The sequence below is a fragment of the Chiloscyllium plagiosum genome, unplaced genomic scaffold (genome assembly GCF_037043375.1).
Source record: "Chiloscyllium plagiosum isolate Xiang-an unplaced genomic scaffold, Cpla_swu_hap1 HiC_scaffold_22, whole genome shotgun sequence".
Taxonomy (NCBI): Eukaryota; Metazoa; Chordata; class Chondrichthyes; order Orectolobiformes; family Hemiscylliidae; genus Chiloscyllium; species Chiloscyllium plagiosum.
In genome coordinates this window covers 17,600,509-17,615,437 of record NW_028270160.1, presented here as the reverse complement: position 1 = coordinate 17,615,437, position 14,929 = coordinate 17,600,509, and the positions used below count along the sequence as shown (strand labels likewise).

General features: G+C 43.3%; 1 protein-coding gene across 4 annotated transcripts in view; it reads right to left on the bottom strand.

Annotated features, from left to right (window-relative positions):
* Positions 1 to 14,929, bottom strand: part of LOC122561259 (uncharacterized) — an 83,964-nt gene that overhangs the window by 15,376 nt on the left and 53,659 nt on the right. For all 4 annotated transcript variants that reach the window (XM_043712885.2, XM_087998808.1, XM_087998810.1 and 1 more), the window contains exons 38-49: positions 14,490 to 14,531; positions 13,569 to 13,640; positions 11,455 to 11,514; positions 10,857 to 10,919; positions 10,035 to 10,103; positions 8,769 to 8,900; positions 7,391 to 7,483; positions 6,662 to 6,778; positions 6,027 to 6,131; positions 2,581 to 2,724; positions 946 to 1,038; positions 292 to 420 (exon numbers count right to left, since the gene is read on the bottom strand). In XM_043712885.2, coding sequence (XP_043568820.2) covers positions 292 to 420; positions 946 to 1,038; positions 2,581 to 2,724; positions 6,027 to 6,131; positions 6,662 to 6,778; positions 7,391 to 7,483; positions 8,769 to 8,900; positions 10,035 to 10,103; positions 10,857 to 10,919; positions 11,455 to 11,514; positions 13,569 to 13,640; positions 14,490 to 14,531 — 1,119 coding nt within the window. The remainder of the gene's footprint in view (positions 1 to 291; positions 421 to 945; positions 1,039 to 2,580; positions 2,725 to 6,026; positions 6,132 to 6,661; positions 6,779 to 7,390; positions 7,484 to 8,768; positions 8,901 to 10,034; positions 10,104 to 10,856; positions 10,920 to 11,454; positions 11,515 to 13,568; positions 13,641 to 14,489; positions 14,532 to 14,929) is intronic.

Below are 14,929 nucleotides of genomic sequence, written 5' to 3'. Positions count from 1 at the left end.
CTCACACAAATGTAATGGAGGAATGAGAATTCTCAGAGCCACTGTTTAAATCTGAAGGCTGAAGATTTTACAGCACTGCCCACAATTGATCTATTTTGCACGGATTCAGGAATATCCCAGTGTTACTTCAGCAGTGGCAGGCCTCTGTACTCCCCAATTGTGAGAGATCCCTTATGTGACCTCACCTGCACGTCTGGGGACTGCAAACTGGCAGGGGCAGTCAAACCTGGAAGACAAATCTCAACCATGATTCAAGAAAACATTTTTTAAAAAGATAACAAAAGAAATTACTTTGAATATAGGAAACGACATCTTCAATGCGGAAGTTTCCACCCCCAAGCCCAGGGGGTCCAGCTGGTCCTGGCAGACCCCGTGGCCCAGGAGGTCCAGGCTGTCCAAGGATCCGCCTAAAGGGAGAGGCTAAAGGAAATAAAATCACAGATTGTTCAAAACAAATGGAAAACTCAACATAGAACAACAGTTACAAAAACTGTGACCTGTTTCTACATAGAGAGTATCCGAAGTGTCAGGATGAGCAGCTTATCATTGAGTCAGAATGAGAGTGGGAGGTCCTGGGTTTCAAGCTGGAATAGGATTTGTAGGACTGGGGTTCAGGAAAAACTGGAATTCGGTGAGGGTGGGGAATGGGGTTTGGGGTTACTGGGATTCGGAGGTGACTGGGATTCAAGGCGGGGGGGTTGGAATTCAGAGGGGGGTGGGATTCAGAGTAGGGGATGGGATTCAAGGGACTGGGTTTTTGGTGCTCTGAATTTGGGAGACTTGGATTGGGAAACATATTCTGGGGGTTTGAGATTCAGGGAATTGGTGTCTGGGAGGGATTGGGGTTTGGCAGCTGGGGACTAATGGGCTTCAAGAAGGTGGGGTGGTGGTGATGTTGAATTTTGAAATATATGTTTAATTCCAGTATTGAATGGTGATACTTACTCTGTAGAAGAGCCATCAGCTCAGTGCTGGACACAGTGCCTGGTGATCCAGGAGGACCAGGTGGTCCTTGGACCCCAAAACTCATTCCTGAACCTGGTGGGGAGACAGAAACATAAACAAACAGTCATTACATCCCCACTGCACTCAGTACTGATTTACAAAGTCACAGTTTGGTACAGTGTTGGCCATCTCCACATTATCAATAAGACTGGCTCAGGACATGAATCAAGTCAATTCTTGCTCTTCTGAGCCAGTGAAAACTCATTTCCCCATCACTGACCAGTGACAATCATCACTGACTAGTGACCAATTGATTAGTGACAACTCACCAATCTCTGTCTCAATTCCATTCGCCCATCTTTGCACCTGATCCTACAACCCCTTCAGTCAAAGGCTACTAACTATTGTCAATTCCAACATTTTCAATTGACCCTCAGCCTCAATGTCCTTTTGGGGAGAGAAAGTTCTAGATGTCCATTGCCTCTGTGTGAGGAGATTCTTCCTGACATCACCCTTGAACAATCTGGCTCAGAGTTTTAGGATTCTGTCCTGTGTTCTGTCTACCCACAAAAGTATACAGAATCAACAGAGAATAACTATCAAAGCTTTTAAATCAGCTCAACTACTCCTAGTAAATCATTCCTTAATCTTCTACACACAAGGGAATACAGCCTAGACCATAAGACATAGGAACAGGATTAGGCTGTTCGCTCATCAACGTCTGCTCCACCATTCAAACTTTGTCCAACCCCTCCTTCATATCTTTGTAATTAGCCTTTACTCAGTTGTAATACTGTTACATCTGATTCCAGCTTCTCCCTCTCAAACTATAGGGTGATTCTCTCATTGTGGGCACTCTTCCCGAAAGTTTCCTTCACCTTAAGCTCCTTAGTCAAGTCTGCTTCATTATACAATTTATATTACACAGTCTATCTAACCTGCCCTCATAATTAAATCCTTTCAGCTCCAGGACCATTCTGCTGAACCTATGCTGCTCCCCCTCCAAGGCCAATAACCTCCTTCTGCAATACAGTGCCCAGGAGTGAAATCTGTGACTTGGACAGAGGTCTGACCAGAGCTCTGTAAAGCTAGAATATCATGGGGGTGGCACGGTGGCACAGTGGTTAGCACTGCTGCCTCACAGTGCCAGAGACCCGGGTTCAATTCCTGCCTCAGGCAATTGTCTGTGTGGCGTTTACACATTCTCCCCGTCTGTGTGGGTTTCCTCCCACAGTCCAAAGATGTGCAGGTTAGGTGAATTGGCCACGCTAAATTGCCCGTAGTGTTAGGTGAAGAGGTAAATGTAGGAGAATGGGTCTGGGTGGGTTGTTCTTCAGAGGGTCGGTGTGGACTTGTTGGGCTGAAGGGCCTGTTTCCACACTGTAAGTAATCTAATCTAATGTCCTCCCCTTTTATGTTCCAGTCCTTGTCAGATACAGGCCAACATTCCATCAGTCTTTTTGACTGTTCGCTGTACCTATCAACCACCTTTCAGTCATTTGTGCACTTGGATATCCAAATCCTTAGCACATTTCACAGATTTAAGTCTCTTGCTAATTACAAAATATTCCCGTATGTATTTCCCAGATCTGAAGTCGATGACTTCTCAGTTTCCCATGTCTTCCTGACACTTACTCCTCATATAATCTCGAACACGGGTAGCAATGTCTTCGTAATTGAGCCGAACGTTGGTTGTTCCTTCTGATGCTGAATAACCTGGGCGTCCAGGTGGTCCTGGAGGTCCTGGTGGACCCATCAAATATCGCCGAACATTCTCATCTGCAGAGAGCATTGGAATAATCAGCTGCATAGTCAATAAATTATAACTATCAGGATAGACTGAACAGATTAGGGCTTATTTCTTGAGACTTGATACAACCATAATGATGAAAGTATTTTTTTAAATTGTTGTATGGGATGTGGGCGTTACTGGCGAGGCCATTGTTTACTGTCCATCCCTGATTGCTCTTGCACTAACTGCCTTGCTCAGCTTTTCAGATAAGAGTTGACTACATTGCTGTGGATTGCAGTCACAATAAGGCCAGACCAGATAAGGACAGACGGTTTCCTTCCCTAAAGAATATTAGTAAACCAGATGGGTTTTTATGACAATAGTTACATGATAGGTTTTAATTGCAGATTTTTATTGATTTAAAATTTCACCAGCTCCCATGCTGGGATTTGGACTCAGGCCCCAAGTACCTATCCAAGGTCAAATAAAGAGAAACTCAGCAAGTCTAGCAAAATGTGTGGAGACAGATCCAGAGTTAATATTTCAAATCCAATATGAGTCTTCTACAGAACACACATCTTACACTGGGCCTCTGGATTGCCAGTTCAGTCTAGTGACTTTACCACAATGGCACCACCTCCCCTGGTTTAATAGGGTAAATGGAGAGAATCTATTTGCACTTGGGGGAGGAAAAACTAAAACTTAGGGACTATCAATATAAAACAAATCTCAAATAAATTCAGCAAAAATGTCTTTACTCAGAAAGTGATGAGAATGAGGAACTTGCTCCATGGTGATGATGGCAAGCGGGAAGAGACTCCATACCAGCACAGGATGTAGTGATTGTAATGACGTCAGCCACGTGGACCTCATGGATTATGAGTTCCCTGATTGGGGCTGTTATTCTGGTCCAATCAGTAACTCCTGGCTGACAGATAAGAACAGAAGTGTCAGGCATGCTGTTCACTCTGAGAGCTGGCTCTGAGGGTGCTGGATCAGTGTCAAGGAATCTCCACATGTCAATAAAGGGTGACTTGCTGATGGGATACTGGCCTTCATGGAGTTATTTCACAAGCCAATTGAATTGAATGGCCTATTTCTGCAGATTCTGGGTAATTTGATGGAGAAAATTGATCTGTAATTAAATACAGAGAATGTGCCCTGTCTGGGGCTCATTAATCCCTGGCATTCTATAGGTGCCCACAGCTGAACAACTGACAATCTGCTAATAACCCCCAACCATCTGCCCATTTGGTAGATGTAAAGAAGAAATTATTAAGGTCAGTAAATCCCCAGGTCTTGATGGGATCTCTTCCAGAATAATGAGGCAGGCAAGAGAACAAATCCTTGAGCATTGGTAGACATCTTTGTATCGGCTTTCACCACAGGTGAGGTCCCAGAGGACTGGAGAATAGCCAATGTTGTTCCCTTGTTCAAGAAGGATAGTAGGAATAATCCAAGAAATTATAAGCCTGTGAGCTCATGTCAGTGGTAGGGAAATTCTTGGAAAAGATTCTCAGGGGCAAGATTTGGAAGCAAATGGACTTATTAGTGATAGATAGCATAATTTTGTGTGAGGGATATCATGCCTCACTAACTTGATCAATGTTTTGGGAAGGTAAATAATTGATGAGGAAAAGCAGTTGATGTTGTCTACATGGACTTCAGTAAAGCCTTTGACAAGGTCCCTCATGACAAACTGATACAAAAAGTGGAGTGACATGGTATTAGGGGTGAGCTGGCAAGATGGACCAGTACCGGCTTAGTCATAGGAGACAGACGGTAGCAGTGGAAGGATGCTTTTCAGCATGGAGGGTTGTGACTAGTGGTGTTCCACAGGGATCAGTGCTGGGACCTCTGCTATTGGTGATCAACATAAATGATTCAGCTGGTTTAATTAGTAAGTTTGAGGACAATATAAAGATTGGTGGAGTTGCAGATCATGTAGGGGATTGTCAGAGGATACAGCAGGATATAGATTAGATTAGATTAGATTAGATTACTTACAGTGTGGAAACAGGCCCTCCGTTGGAGGCATGGCAGACAAATGTCAGATGAAGTTTAATCCAGACAAATGTGACATGATGCATTTTGGAAGATCATGTGGAAATTATACAGTGAGTGGCAGCATCTTTAGGAGTATTGATATGCAGAGGGATCTGGGTGTGCAGCTCCACAGATCACTAAAGGCGGCAGCGAGGGTAAATAAGGTAGTAAAAAAGGTCTATGGCCTGCTTGCCTTCATTGGAAGGAGCATTGAGTATCAGGAGAGACAAGTTATGCTGCAGCTTTGTGGAACATTAGACCACACTTGGAATGTTGTGTACAGTTCTGGTCACCACACTACCAGAAGGATGTGGAAGCTTTGGACAGGGTATCGAAAAGGTTTACCAGGATGTGGCCTGGTATGGGGGATTTTAGCTATGAGGAAAGGTTGGATAGACTGGATTTGTTTTCACTGGAATGCTGGAGATTGAGGGGGTGGCCTTACAAAAGTTTATAAAATTGTGAATGGCATGGATAGTGTGGAAAGTATGGGGCTTTTTCCCAGGGTGGAGGGGTCAATTACTAGGAGACATAGATAGAGTGTGTGTGTGTGTGCACGTGCCTGGAACACGCTGCCAGAGGTGGTGAAAGCAGACACAGTATCAGCATTCAAGAAGCACCTGAATGAATACATGAATAGGAAGGGAATAGAGGGATATAAGTGAGGACAGTTTTAGTATGGAAGGGCAAAATGTGTCAGCGTGGGCTTGGAGGCTGAGGGAACTGTTCCTGTGCTGTATTGTTCTTTGTTCTTTAAATAAGCCCACAAAAGAAATTGAGCAAATGGTCCTCAGGACGGGGAAATTGATGTTAAATTTGATGAGCATAACATCATTCCCACCGGACGAGAAACAGCAGCTGACATCCTGGTAGAAGAGCATCTTGTGGCAGGGGGATGGCCTTGGGAGTTTGGTCATTAACCTTTTGCTGAGCTGTCATTGTCAACCCAGGGTCAGAGAAAGACCATTCCCATTCCAATCCATAGCTGGTGAGGAGGTGCTGTGTTCATCAAAAAATACAGGAGCTTGAAGAGGCCATTCAGCCTCCTAACCACCATTCATTTATACTGTGCTTGATTTGCATATTTATCATCTCTGTCATTTAAATGTAATTACTGACAATTTGTCAGTCTCTATTTCCCCACCCATCTCCTAAACATCTAAGTGAAACAATCCCCTGCTCATCTTTCTGGATACTGGCAACAGAAACATTTGTTGTTAACACAAGCAGTGGGAAAAGACTATGAGAACGATACAGATCTTCAAACCATACCTGCGCACTTAATTACTGAGTTGATGCTTACCTTGGAGCATGACACTGAGATCCCCTGATAGCGAAATAGTTCCTGGGGTACCAGGAACTCCTGGGGGTCCTGGAGGCCCAGGTCGGCCTGACCCAGCTGCCCAACCTGAGGAAAATAGAGATTGGCAAAGAATGAGTGACATGAGGGAGACCTGATGTGTAACCTTATCCTGGCTCCAGGGACATGCACCTCAGGAAGGTGAGCATCAATATTCTGAGTCCAAGGTGCTGTTGTGGGTCCAATTAGAGAACAGTTTTTGCTGATGCATGAGTGAGTGTGTGGCCTCATCACACTACCCACCAGTTCCAATGGAAGTTGCACTGAGTCTCTTACAATCTGAAGGATTCAACTGGCTAAAACCGGTTGAGAATAAGCAGCTTCAACTCACTGATCAAACCATCACAGAAATACCATTCCTAGTAACAACCCAGTTTCAATGTGTACTCATGCACAATCAGTCAGCTTACAGACATGCTTATACTCAGTGCACACACAGATACATTCACAATCTTGTGTATAGACACACAGACACACATAATGCATGCATACACTACCAAAACACACTCAGTGTAAACACACACACAGTATATAAAGACAGTTGCGAATTGAAAGAGCATTCAGAGATTGAGAATTACTTCTGGTATAATCGGTGATGTAAGCCTCCAGCTCTGCCCGACTCATCCCATCCCCTCGTGGGCCAGGGGCTCCGGGAGGTCCCTGGGGACCCCGAAGATATCGCTGGATATCCTCATCTGTAAAAAACAAAGACCAATGAGTAGCAGTAACACTCCATACATATTGGCACTATCCCCAACATGGCACCTCCTACACCATCCACACTCCCCACACCATCTCCTGCTATTTTGTTGCTATCAAACACTCCCAGGGTAGATACAGCCTTGGATACATGCAGAATAAAGCTCCCTCTGCACTGTCCACATCAAATACTTCTAGGACATGTGCAGTATGAGGTAATTACAGAGTAAAACTCATCTAAATTATCCTCTTCAAACACTCCTTAGCAGGTACATTATGAGATTAATTACAGAATAAAGCTCCCTTTAGCTGTTACAGTTCTGTGCTGGAGTCAAAGCATGACTATGGTACAGAAGGAAGCTACTCAACCCATCAAATCAACAGCAGCTCTCTGCAGAGGAATTCAGCCACGGTCACTCATCAACACCACAAATTCTAAGCTGATCATTTAACAGAGTGATATTTTGTAGTATGTGTGTGGGGTTGCACAAGCCTTCAACCCCAGATGCCAGTCTCATTCCCACCACCAATGTCACATCCATCATCCTATCATCAGCTGGGGAGAGTGTAAGCCTTCACAACTCACTCCCAGCACACACTGTACTTACTCTGAAGATAGAGATTCAGATCAGCAGTCGACATTGTTCCTGGAGGACCAGGAGGTCCTGGAGGTCCTCTTGCACCGAAACCCACACCTGAACCTGAGAAAAATACATTCATCTGAAAACTGCCCATGTGACCAGTCTTACCCCCAACATGACCCCATCCCTCCGGATTTATTTCCTGGATAGCACGAGATATTATTTAACTGCTCTTATGGTTGGAAATGGTCTTTCAGAACTTAAACAGATTTCCAACAAATAAAAATAAAAGGAAGGTACAAGAAAGTTCACAAGAATCACCAGGATCACTGAGACCATAATGTTTCATTGAACTGATGTCAAAGATTTATCTGATGCTGTATCTACTTTATTGTCAATGGAGTGTTTTGGAAAATAGAAAGTGTTGGTCTTTTATTGGATGACAACTAAAGAAAGGATGTATTGGCACTAGAGGAGGTGTAGAGGAGGTTCACTAGGTTGATTCCAGAGTTGAGGGGTTGGCTTATGAGGAGAGACTGAGTAGAACGGGATTATATTCATTGGAATTCAGAAGAATGAGGGGGAGAATCTTATAGAAACATATACAATTATGAAGGGAATACTTCAGATAGATGTAGAGAGGATGTTTCCAGGGGCAGGTGAAACTAGGACAAGAGGGCATAGCATCAAATTAGGGGGAGCTGATTTAGGACTGAATTGAGAAGGAACTTCTTCATGCAGAGGGTTGTGAACCTATGAAATTCCCTGCCCAGGGAAGTAGTCAGTGCTACTTCAGTGAATCTTTTTAAGGCTAAGATAGTGTTTTTTTAACCACAAAGGAATTAAGGGTTATGGTGAGCGGACAGTAAGTGGAGCTGAGGCGATGAAAAGATCAGCTATGATCTTATTAAATGGCGGAGCAGGCTCAAAGGACCAGATGGCCTACTCCTGCTCCTAGTTGATATGTTTTTGTAGTCTGAGCGCAGGGGACGCTCATGGTCTGGGGACACACATGCACTAGCTCCTGGGCTAGAAAGTCACTCCCAGGCCGGGGACAGTTCCATGGGCACTGAGCAATGTTAGGGAACAATTGGTTCTTGTTACTCTTCTGGTGTAGCAGATTTTGAATTACAATTGGCTGTTGCCCAAGGAATGGCATTACAACCTTGACCAATCTGCCCTCATTCCACTACTGCATCCCTTTCCCTACAGCACCCAAGCATTCCCTGCACTGCCCCCCAAGAACCCTTTGTCTCAGCCAACACCGTGAATGAGCAGAAAGCCTCAATTATTGTAGTAGTGAGGTCCATCAAAGATAGAACTTGGGATCTTCCTGTACTATTGCACACAGGGGCAAGATGGGAAGAAGGTTTTGACCCTCAGCCATAGGACAGGCTAATCTTACTTCTCATGTAGTCAATGACTTTGTTGGAGATTTCCGAATATTCCTGACGTTCGATTGCTCCGCGATCTCCTTTCGGACCGGGTGGACCAGGTGGTCCTGGTGGTCCCACAATTGATCGGCGAACACCATCAGCTGAAAGACACCAATCAGAGCGGCTGAAACTCTAGTTACAGGCATAACAAGCTTCTCTGAACAATATACACCTCGTGTGTAACACAATCCAGACACAATATACCTCCAGTGTATGCCTCTCTGTGTAATATAGCCCCACCATACAGTAAACCCCTCTCATACAATATATAAAGTGATATAATAGGGATCTATTTTAAAACCTGAAATCTTTCATAGTTTAAACTTGTTTTAAAACAATGAGAAAGCATTACCTCAACGTAGCCACAGTGGTTACCTGAACAAGTTGAGAAAAGCCGAGGAAACCATTTGAAAAAAAAGACAGTCTGAGCCAAAATTGGCTATTCCTATTTAAATCCTATCTTTATTTACACCTTCCTGAAAATGTCACATACTGGGACACAGGTCATTTGCAGATTATCCAGCTTGTAAAAACAATGATGCCAGACATGGGAATACATACATAGCTTTTAGGCAAACATCATATGGGAAGGGCAGAAACAAAAAAAAAAGTTCCAGCAAGTACTGGAGGACTCTCCTACCTTCCCTAGCTGTTTCTCTCAGTCTCTCAATAAACAGAGCATAGTAATAAAGCAAACTGGAGAAACAACTATTCACTGAATTCAAGGAAAATTTAGATTTTGCCGCAGTTGATGACAGGAGACTTCCATTAAATCGCCTTGTCCTTGGTGAAGATTCTTACTGGAGACCTTATGGTACATTGTCCCAAATTGTACATTTTTCACCTTTTTAATCATTCTTCTAAAATATTTTACCTGTATTTGTGCATGCACATTTGATGTTGCATTTTATTATTTTTCTTCAGGATTAATAAGTAATACAATTCCTGTTTCTTTTACTCAAGAAAACCTTGTAATTGGCCCCCTACTTTTGATCAAGTATAATATAGCTGTGTGCTAAAAAGGAACTAAAATATTACTGGGGGGGGGGGGGGGAGTATAAAAAGGGACCTGATTAATCCCTCTTCACTTGGGTGTGAGATCAAACAAAAGCTACCCTATATCATATACAATCTACACAATACACTCCCCATGATCTTTCCCCATAGAATATACCCTCCCCTGGCCCCTCAGTAAGTGTCAGTATAATTTCGCAGGGGTTACAACGAATACTCACTCTGGAGGTATTCCATCACTGTCTGTCTAACGTTAGTCCTGGAGGTCGATCCGGATTCTCCTGGAGGTCCTGTAGAGTGCAGGAGTGGTTAAAGAGGCAGAAAAGCAGGCTGGATGTACTGACTATAGGTCACAGTATGGTACACTGAAATGACTCTAATAGATATCAAGGTAGACAAGCAGGATTCCAGCATCTGCAATTTTTCTGTCTCTAACTAACACATATCAAAGCTTCCTTACATTGAGTCTGCCCATAGGCTTCAGGATGATACACTGGCTCATCACAGATGCTATATTCCCTTTTATTTTAACCTACTTTTCTAATCAACCTGTTCAGAGATGTTAGTACACACCTCTGGTGCAGGGGGGATTTGAATCTGTGCCTCCAGGTCCAGGGGTAGGGACAATGCTACTGTGCCACAAGAGGGTGTCCTCATCAGAGAAGCTAGGAGCTGTGGGGCTCCGATTGAGACCAGGAATTTTCCCAGGTGAAGTTAAATTTAACACACTCCGACTGTTCAGGAGGCACCATAGAGACATTGGCCACTTTAAAGTTTAATTAATGTTTAACAGTTAACCACCATTCCTTATTAAATGATACATTTTTCATGGCCACACCTCAACCAGAGTCCACGTGCCAACCAATCAGAGCACTCAACTATAAATGTTGTTTTCCCTTTACTTTGACATTTCTTGCAAATTGTCCTGAAGATCTAAGACAAAAATCTTTGGCAAAAGGTGTCTTTCACAGCAGTATTCTGTACTATGCAACAACTATTCATACTGAGGGGTACGACAAATAATTCCTTCTGACTAATCTCACCTTGTGGTCCTGGTGGGCCAGGAGGTCCAGGGGGTCCTTGAAGGCCTCCTTCAGTTGACGTAACTGGGAATAGATAGATACAGGTAATGAGTAACACTGTGAGCACCAAACCATAATTATAACCCATTCGATAATCCCTGTATCCCTTTCAGGCCCCGCATACACTGACTGAGAATTAGCTTTTCAACTATAATTTCTCGAACCCCAACCTTGAAGATCCAGACAATCTTGGAAATGCTCACATCACTGCTTGTAAGGTCTTGTTGTGTTCAAATGAACTCTCGTTTCCTGCATTACAATATTTCAGAAGCTGTTAAGCAATACTTTACTACCAAAGATGATGAAGAAACTGTGGAAAAAGTTCTTTGCGCATTTCCTGTCCTCGCAGGAATCAGTGGCTGATGTTCTCATTCCAAACTGGATACAGTGATCCCAGTTAAAACAGCCCTCTAATCAATCACAGCACAATTCAGGAACTGTGGTCATAACTAGCACCACTCCACAGCTGACACCTGCGGCCCAGTTATGGACTTCACACGCAATCGTGGACAGAAATCCAGGGAGCACTGAGCAGAATATGAGTGAACAATATTCCTACCTCGTGAAGATCTTCCAGGAATACCTGGAGCCCCTGGAATTCCAACGTCTCCTCTGTCACCTGGCAACACAAGGAGATGAGAGAATGAGAGCGGGACTGATTGTTCTGCAACATGTTTATGGGGAGTGATGTGGAAACTGGGTGATGTCACATCCCTTGGTGCAAAGCACCCCTTTTAATGAGCATTAACCTCTGAAACAAGGACTTAATTCCACTTTGGCGAGGTCTGTGGAGTGTCAATGTATGAAAGAGATGTAACTGGCAATGTGAAAATCTAGTTTATGGTTCATGTCTTATGGTGTACAATTTCTTAGTTTTAGGTATTGGAGATTAAATATAGGAAATGGTATAAATGCAATTAAAGCAAGCTTGAAGCCTATTAGACAAGGTTTGGGGTCATGTTACTACAAAAGGCTAACAGCTATCAAAGTAAGTTCATAAAATTGCCAGTGGGCTTATTACCTAAAGTACAGGAGACTGTTATCTGCAATCCTTGTAGTAAGGACAATCCAGAAAGATGCTTATATTTAAGGAGTTAAGGCTAAGTTAATTTGAAAGCACGCAGTAAACCCTGTAAGGTTATAAAATCTACTTACTGCATTCAATCAAAGAAGTAATTGTAAATAAAAGGCAATTAACCAAAAGGTAACTTTAGACCCAAAGCAGATCCTGTCTCATTAAGACTGGTGGAGGCGAGAGAGGGAACGCTGAGGGAGTTCTCCAGATTTTTAAGGATCTTTTTGCTGAGAGTTTCGAGTTCCAGTTTAAACCTTGTACAGTTTGCAGCTCACTGAGAAGAATTAGTCAGTGTGAACGATAGCTGGCTACACCTGTACTATAAACAGAGTAAAACATTAACTTGACCATTTATCATGTGGAGTATAGATGAAGCTCAATCCCAGTTTGAATCTTGTGGGAGACCAGAAGCTGGAGGACTGCCTGGTTTGGAACTTATTGAAGAAACAACTGTGGTCCTCATGGTCTTTTTAAATAGAAAGTAATCAGCTGGATTATCTGAGAAGTATTGGAAAAATGATGAGAGCAAGGGACTAGGGTGTCCATAGTTAAGAGAGCTTAAATAAAGGTTTAACCTCTGAGAATACTTGTAGCTCAGGAAAATTTTACAGATGAATGCAGCCCACTTATGGATGGTACCTATGCAAGTGAATAACTTTATAATTGTCTTAGGAATTCTTAGGGGATATAAGTAAGAAAACTGACCACTTTAGTTGTAAGGTTGATTTTGTTTGTTCTATTCAAGTCTTCTGCATAAAGTTTGTGGTTTCTCTAAAATGTTTAATTTTCTAGCATAGTTCTATTAGTTAAAACAAGGTATTTGATTTCTCTTTTAAGTATTAATGACCCCCAGCAGTATTGTAACATAACACTGTGTATGTCTGAAATATGGGTTGATAGTACGGGAGGTTCTGTTATGGAGCTAATAATGAGACACGAACAGTTCAAATCAGTATCAAATCAATTCAAAACAGTTCACTTTTGCTATAAATTATGTGTCTCACAATATTATTCTCCACAATCACCTGATGAAGGAGCAGTGCTCCGAAAGCTAGTGCTTCCAATTAAACCTGTTGGACCTTAACCTGGTTCAAATCTCACAATAGCCGTTTGAGAACTTGAATTTACTTCTCATTTTAATGCTGACAATAAGGCTGGGCTCAGTGAAAGTTACCACAAAGCTGACAGATTGTCATTAAAAAGCCAATAGGATCGTGAATGCCCTTCAGGGAAAGAAATCTGTTGTCCTTGCCCAGTCTAGGCCTTGAGATGATCCCAGTGCCACATTAACATGGTTACCCTTCAATGCCCTGTGAGACAACCTTGCAAGCCACTCAGTTTGTATCAAATCTCCGACAAATGAGATTTAAGAGACAGCTCACCATCACTTCCTCAGCGCAAATATAATGTAACGCACCAGAGTTACATTGCTGGAGTTTATCCTAAAACTAGCCACCCTCCCCTCTCATTGACACCATCACCAATCACCACACAGGCTCCTGCCTCCCTCCAGTACATTTCTGACTCAGGAGGGGAAGTTGGTTTTGTCACACACCACCAGTGAATTTGAAGAACCGTATTTCAATCTGCAGACTGACCTCTGTCACCTTTCCTTCCAGGGAGTCCAGGGGGTCCTGGTGGTCCTGGGGGGCCAGGAATGTATGAATCACCTGTTGAGTCAGAACAGAGGAAGTGAGTGAGGTTAAACTATCGCTGTTGAGAAGACAGAGACCCCACCGTTACTATTGGAAAGGGCTCAGGGAGACATCAGTGCAACTCCTCCAGTCCCCTGGAAAGATGTTCATGTATAAGGCGTATCCACTGACACATCATTCCCATCATGCAGCAATCGTTCCAGATGCCCCAATTTCTACAATGACCCCTGACCAAGTCGGCTGGGGTCCAGGGCACCTGGGCAGAATATCCAAGCTGCTGCTGGGAAAATCCACCTCGATGGAGCTCTCACCAATCCATCTGCAATCAATGATCCCGTTTGGAAACTGGTCTGAGGTTGAGGACAAAATTATTCCCAGGGAACAGACAATGGTCACATGAATGCAATAGGAGAGTAAATTGGCTGTATATTCCCTTAAGTTTCGAAGAATGAGAGGCAATTGCATTGTTTAGTGTTCTGAAGGGGATTGACAGGGTCAACGCTGATAGGTTGTTCTTGGATGGTCAGGGAGCCTAGAAAACAGCGATCTAGGGCTGATCATTCAGTACTGAGATGATAAATGGCTTCAGTCAGTGGATGGTGAATCTACAGAATCCTCTCCCCCACAGCAGTTGTTAATGCTTCATTGTTGGATATACTTAAGAGTGAAGGATACAGATTTTTGGTGCCTCAGGGAATCAGTGGATATGGGGAGGGAATAGAAAAATGGAGTCGTAGCCTAAGATTAGCCATGATTCAACTGAATGGTGGAACAGACAGAAGGTGCCATGTGGTCCATGCCTGCTCTTATTCCTTCTGGTTATGATGGTGATTTACATGTGGACATGGCCAGAGTGACACTTACCACGGCCAGATGCACCAGGTAATCCTGGTTGACCAGCTTCACCTGTACAAGGAAATAGGGAATCCATAAGCATAACAGTTTCCAATGTTACACTGTAACACTGATATATAATCACATCCCTCCCTGTAATATTCTGAAAAACGCTGCACCCTTCACAGTAACACTCTGATATATCCAACACACCACACAGTAATACTGATATCCCCAGCACTCCTCACTATTACACTTTGATATACCCCTCACCCCTTATTGTAAACACGCTGATGTGTACTGCACCTGTTATTGTAACACTCCGATATACCCCTCACCCCTCACCGTAACACTCTGTTTTACCCCACACCCCTCATGTAACACTATGATGTACCCCACACCCCTCACTGTAACACTCCAATATATCCCAGTGAAACCTGTAGCTCGAACAAACAGATTACTAACAGTAA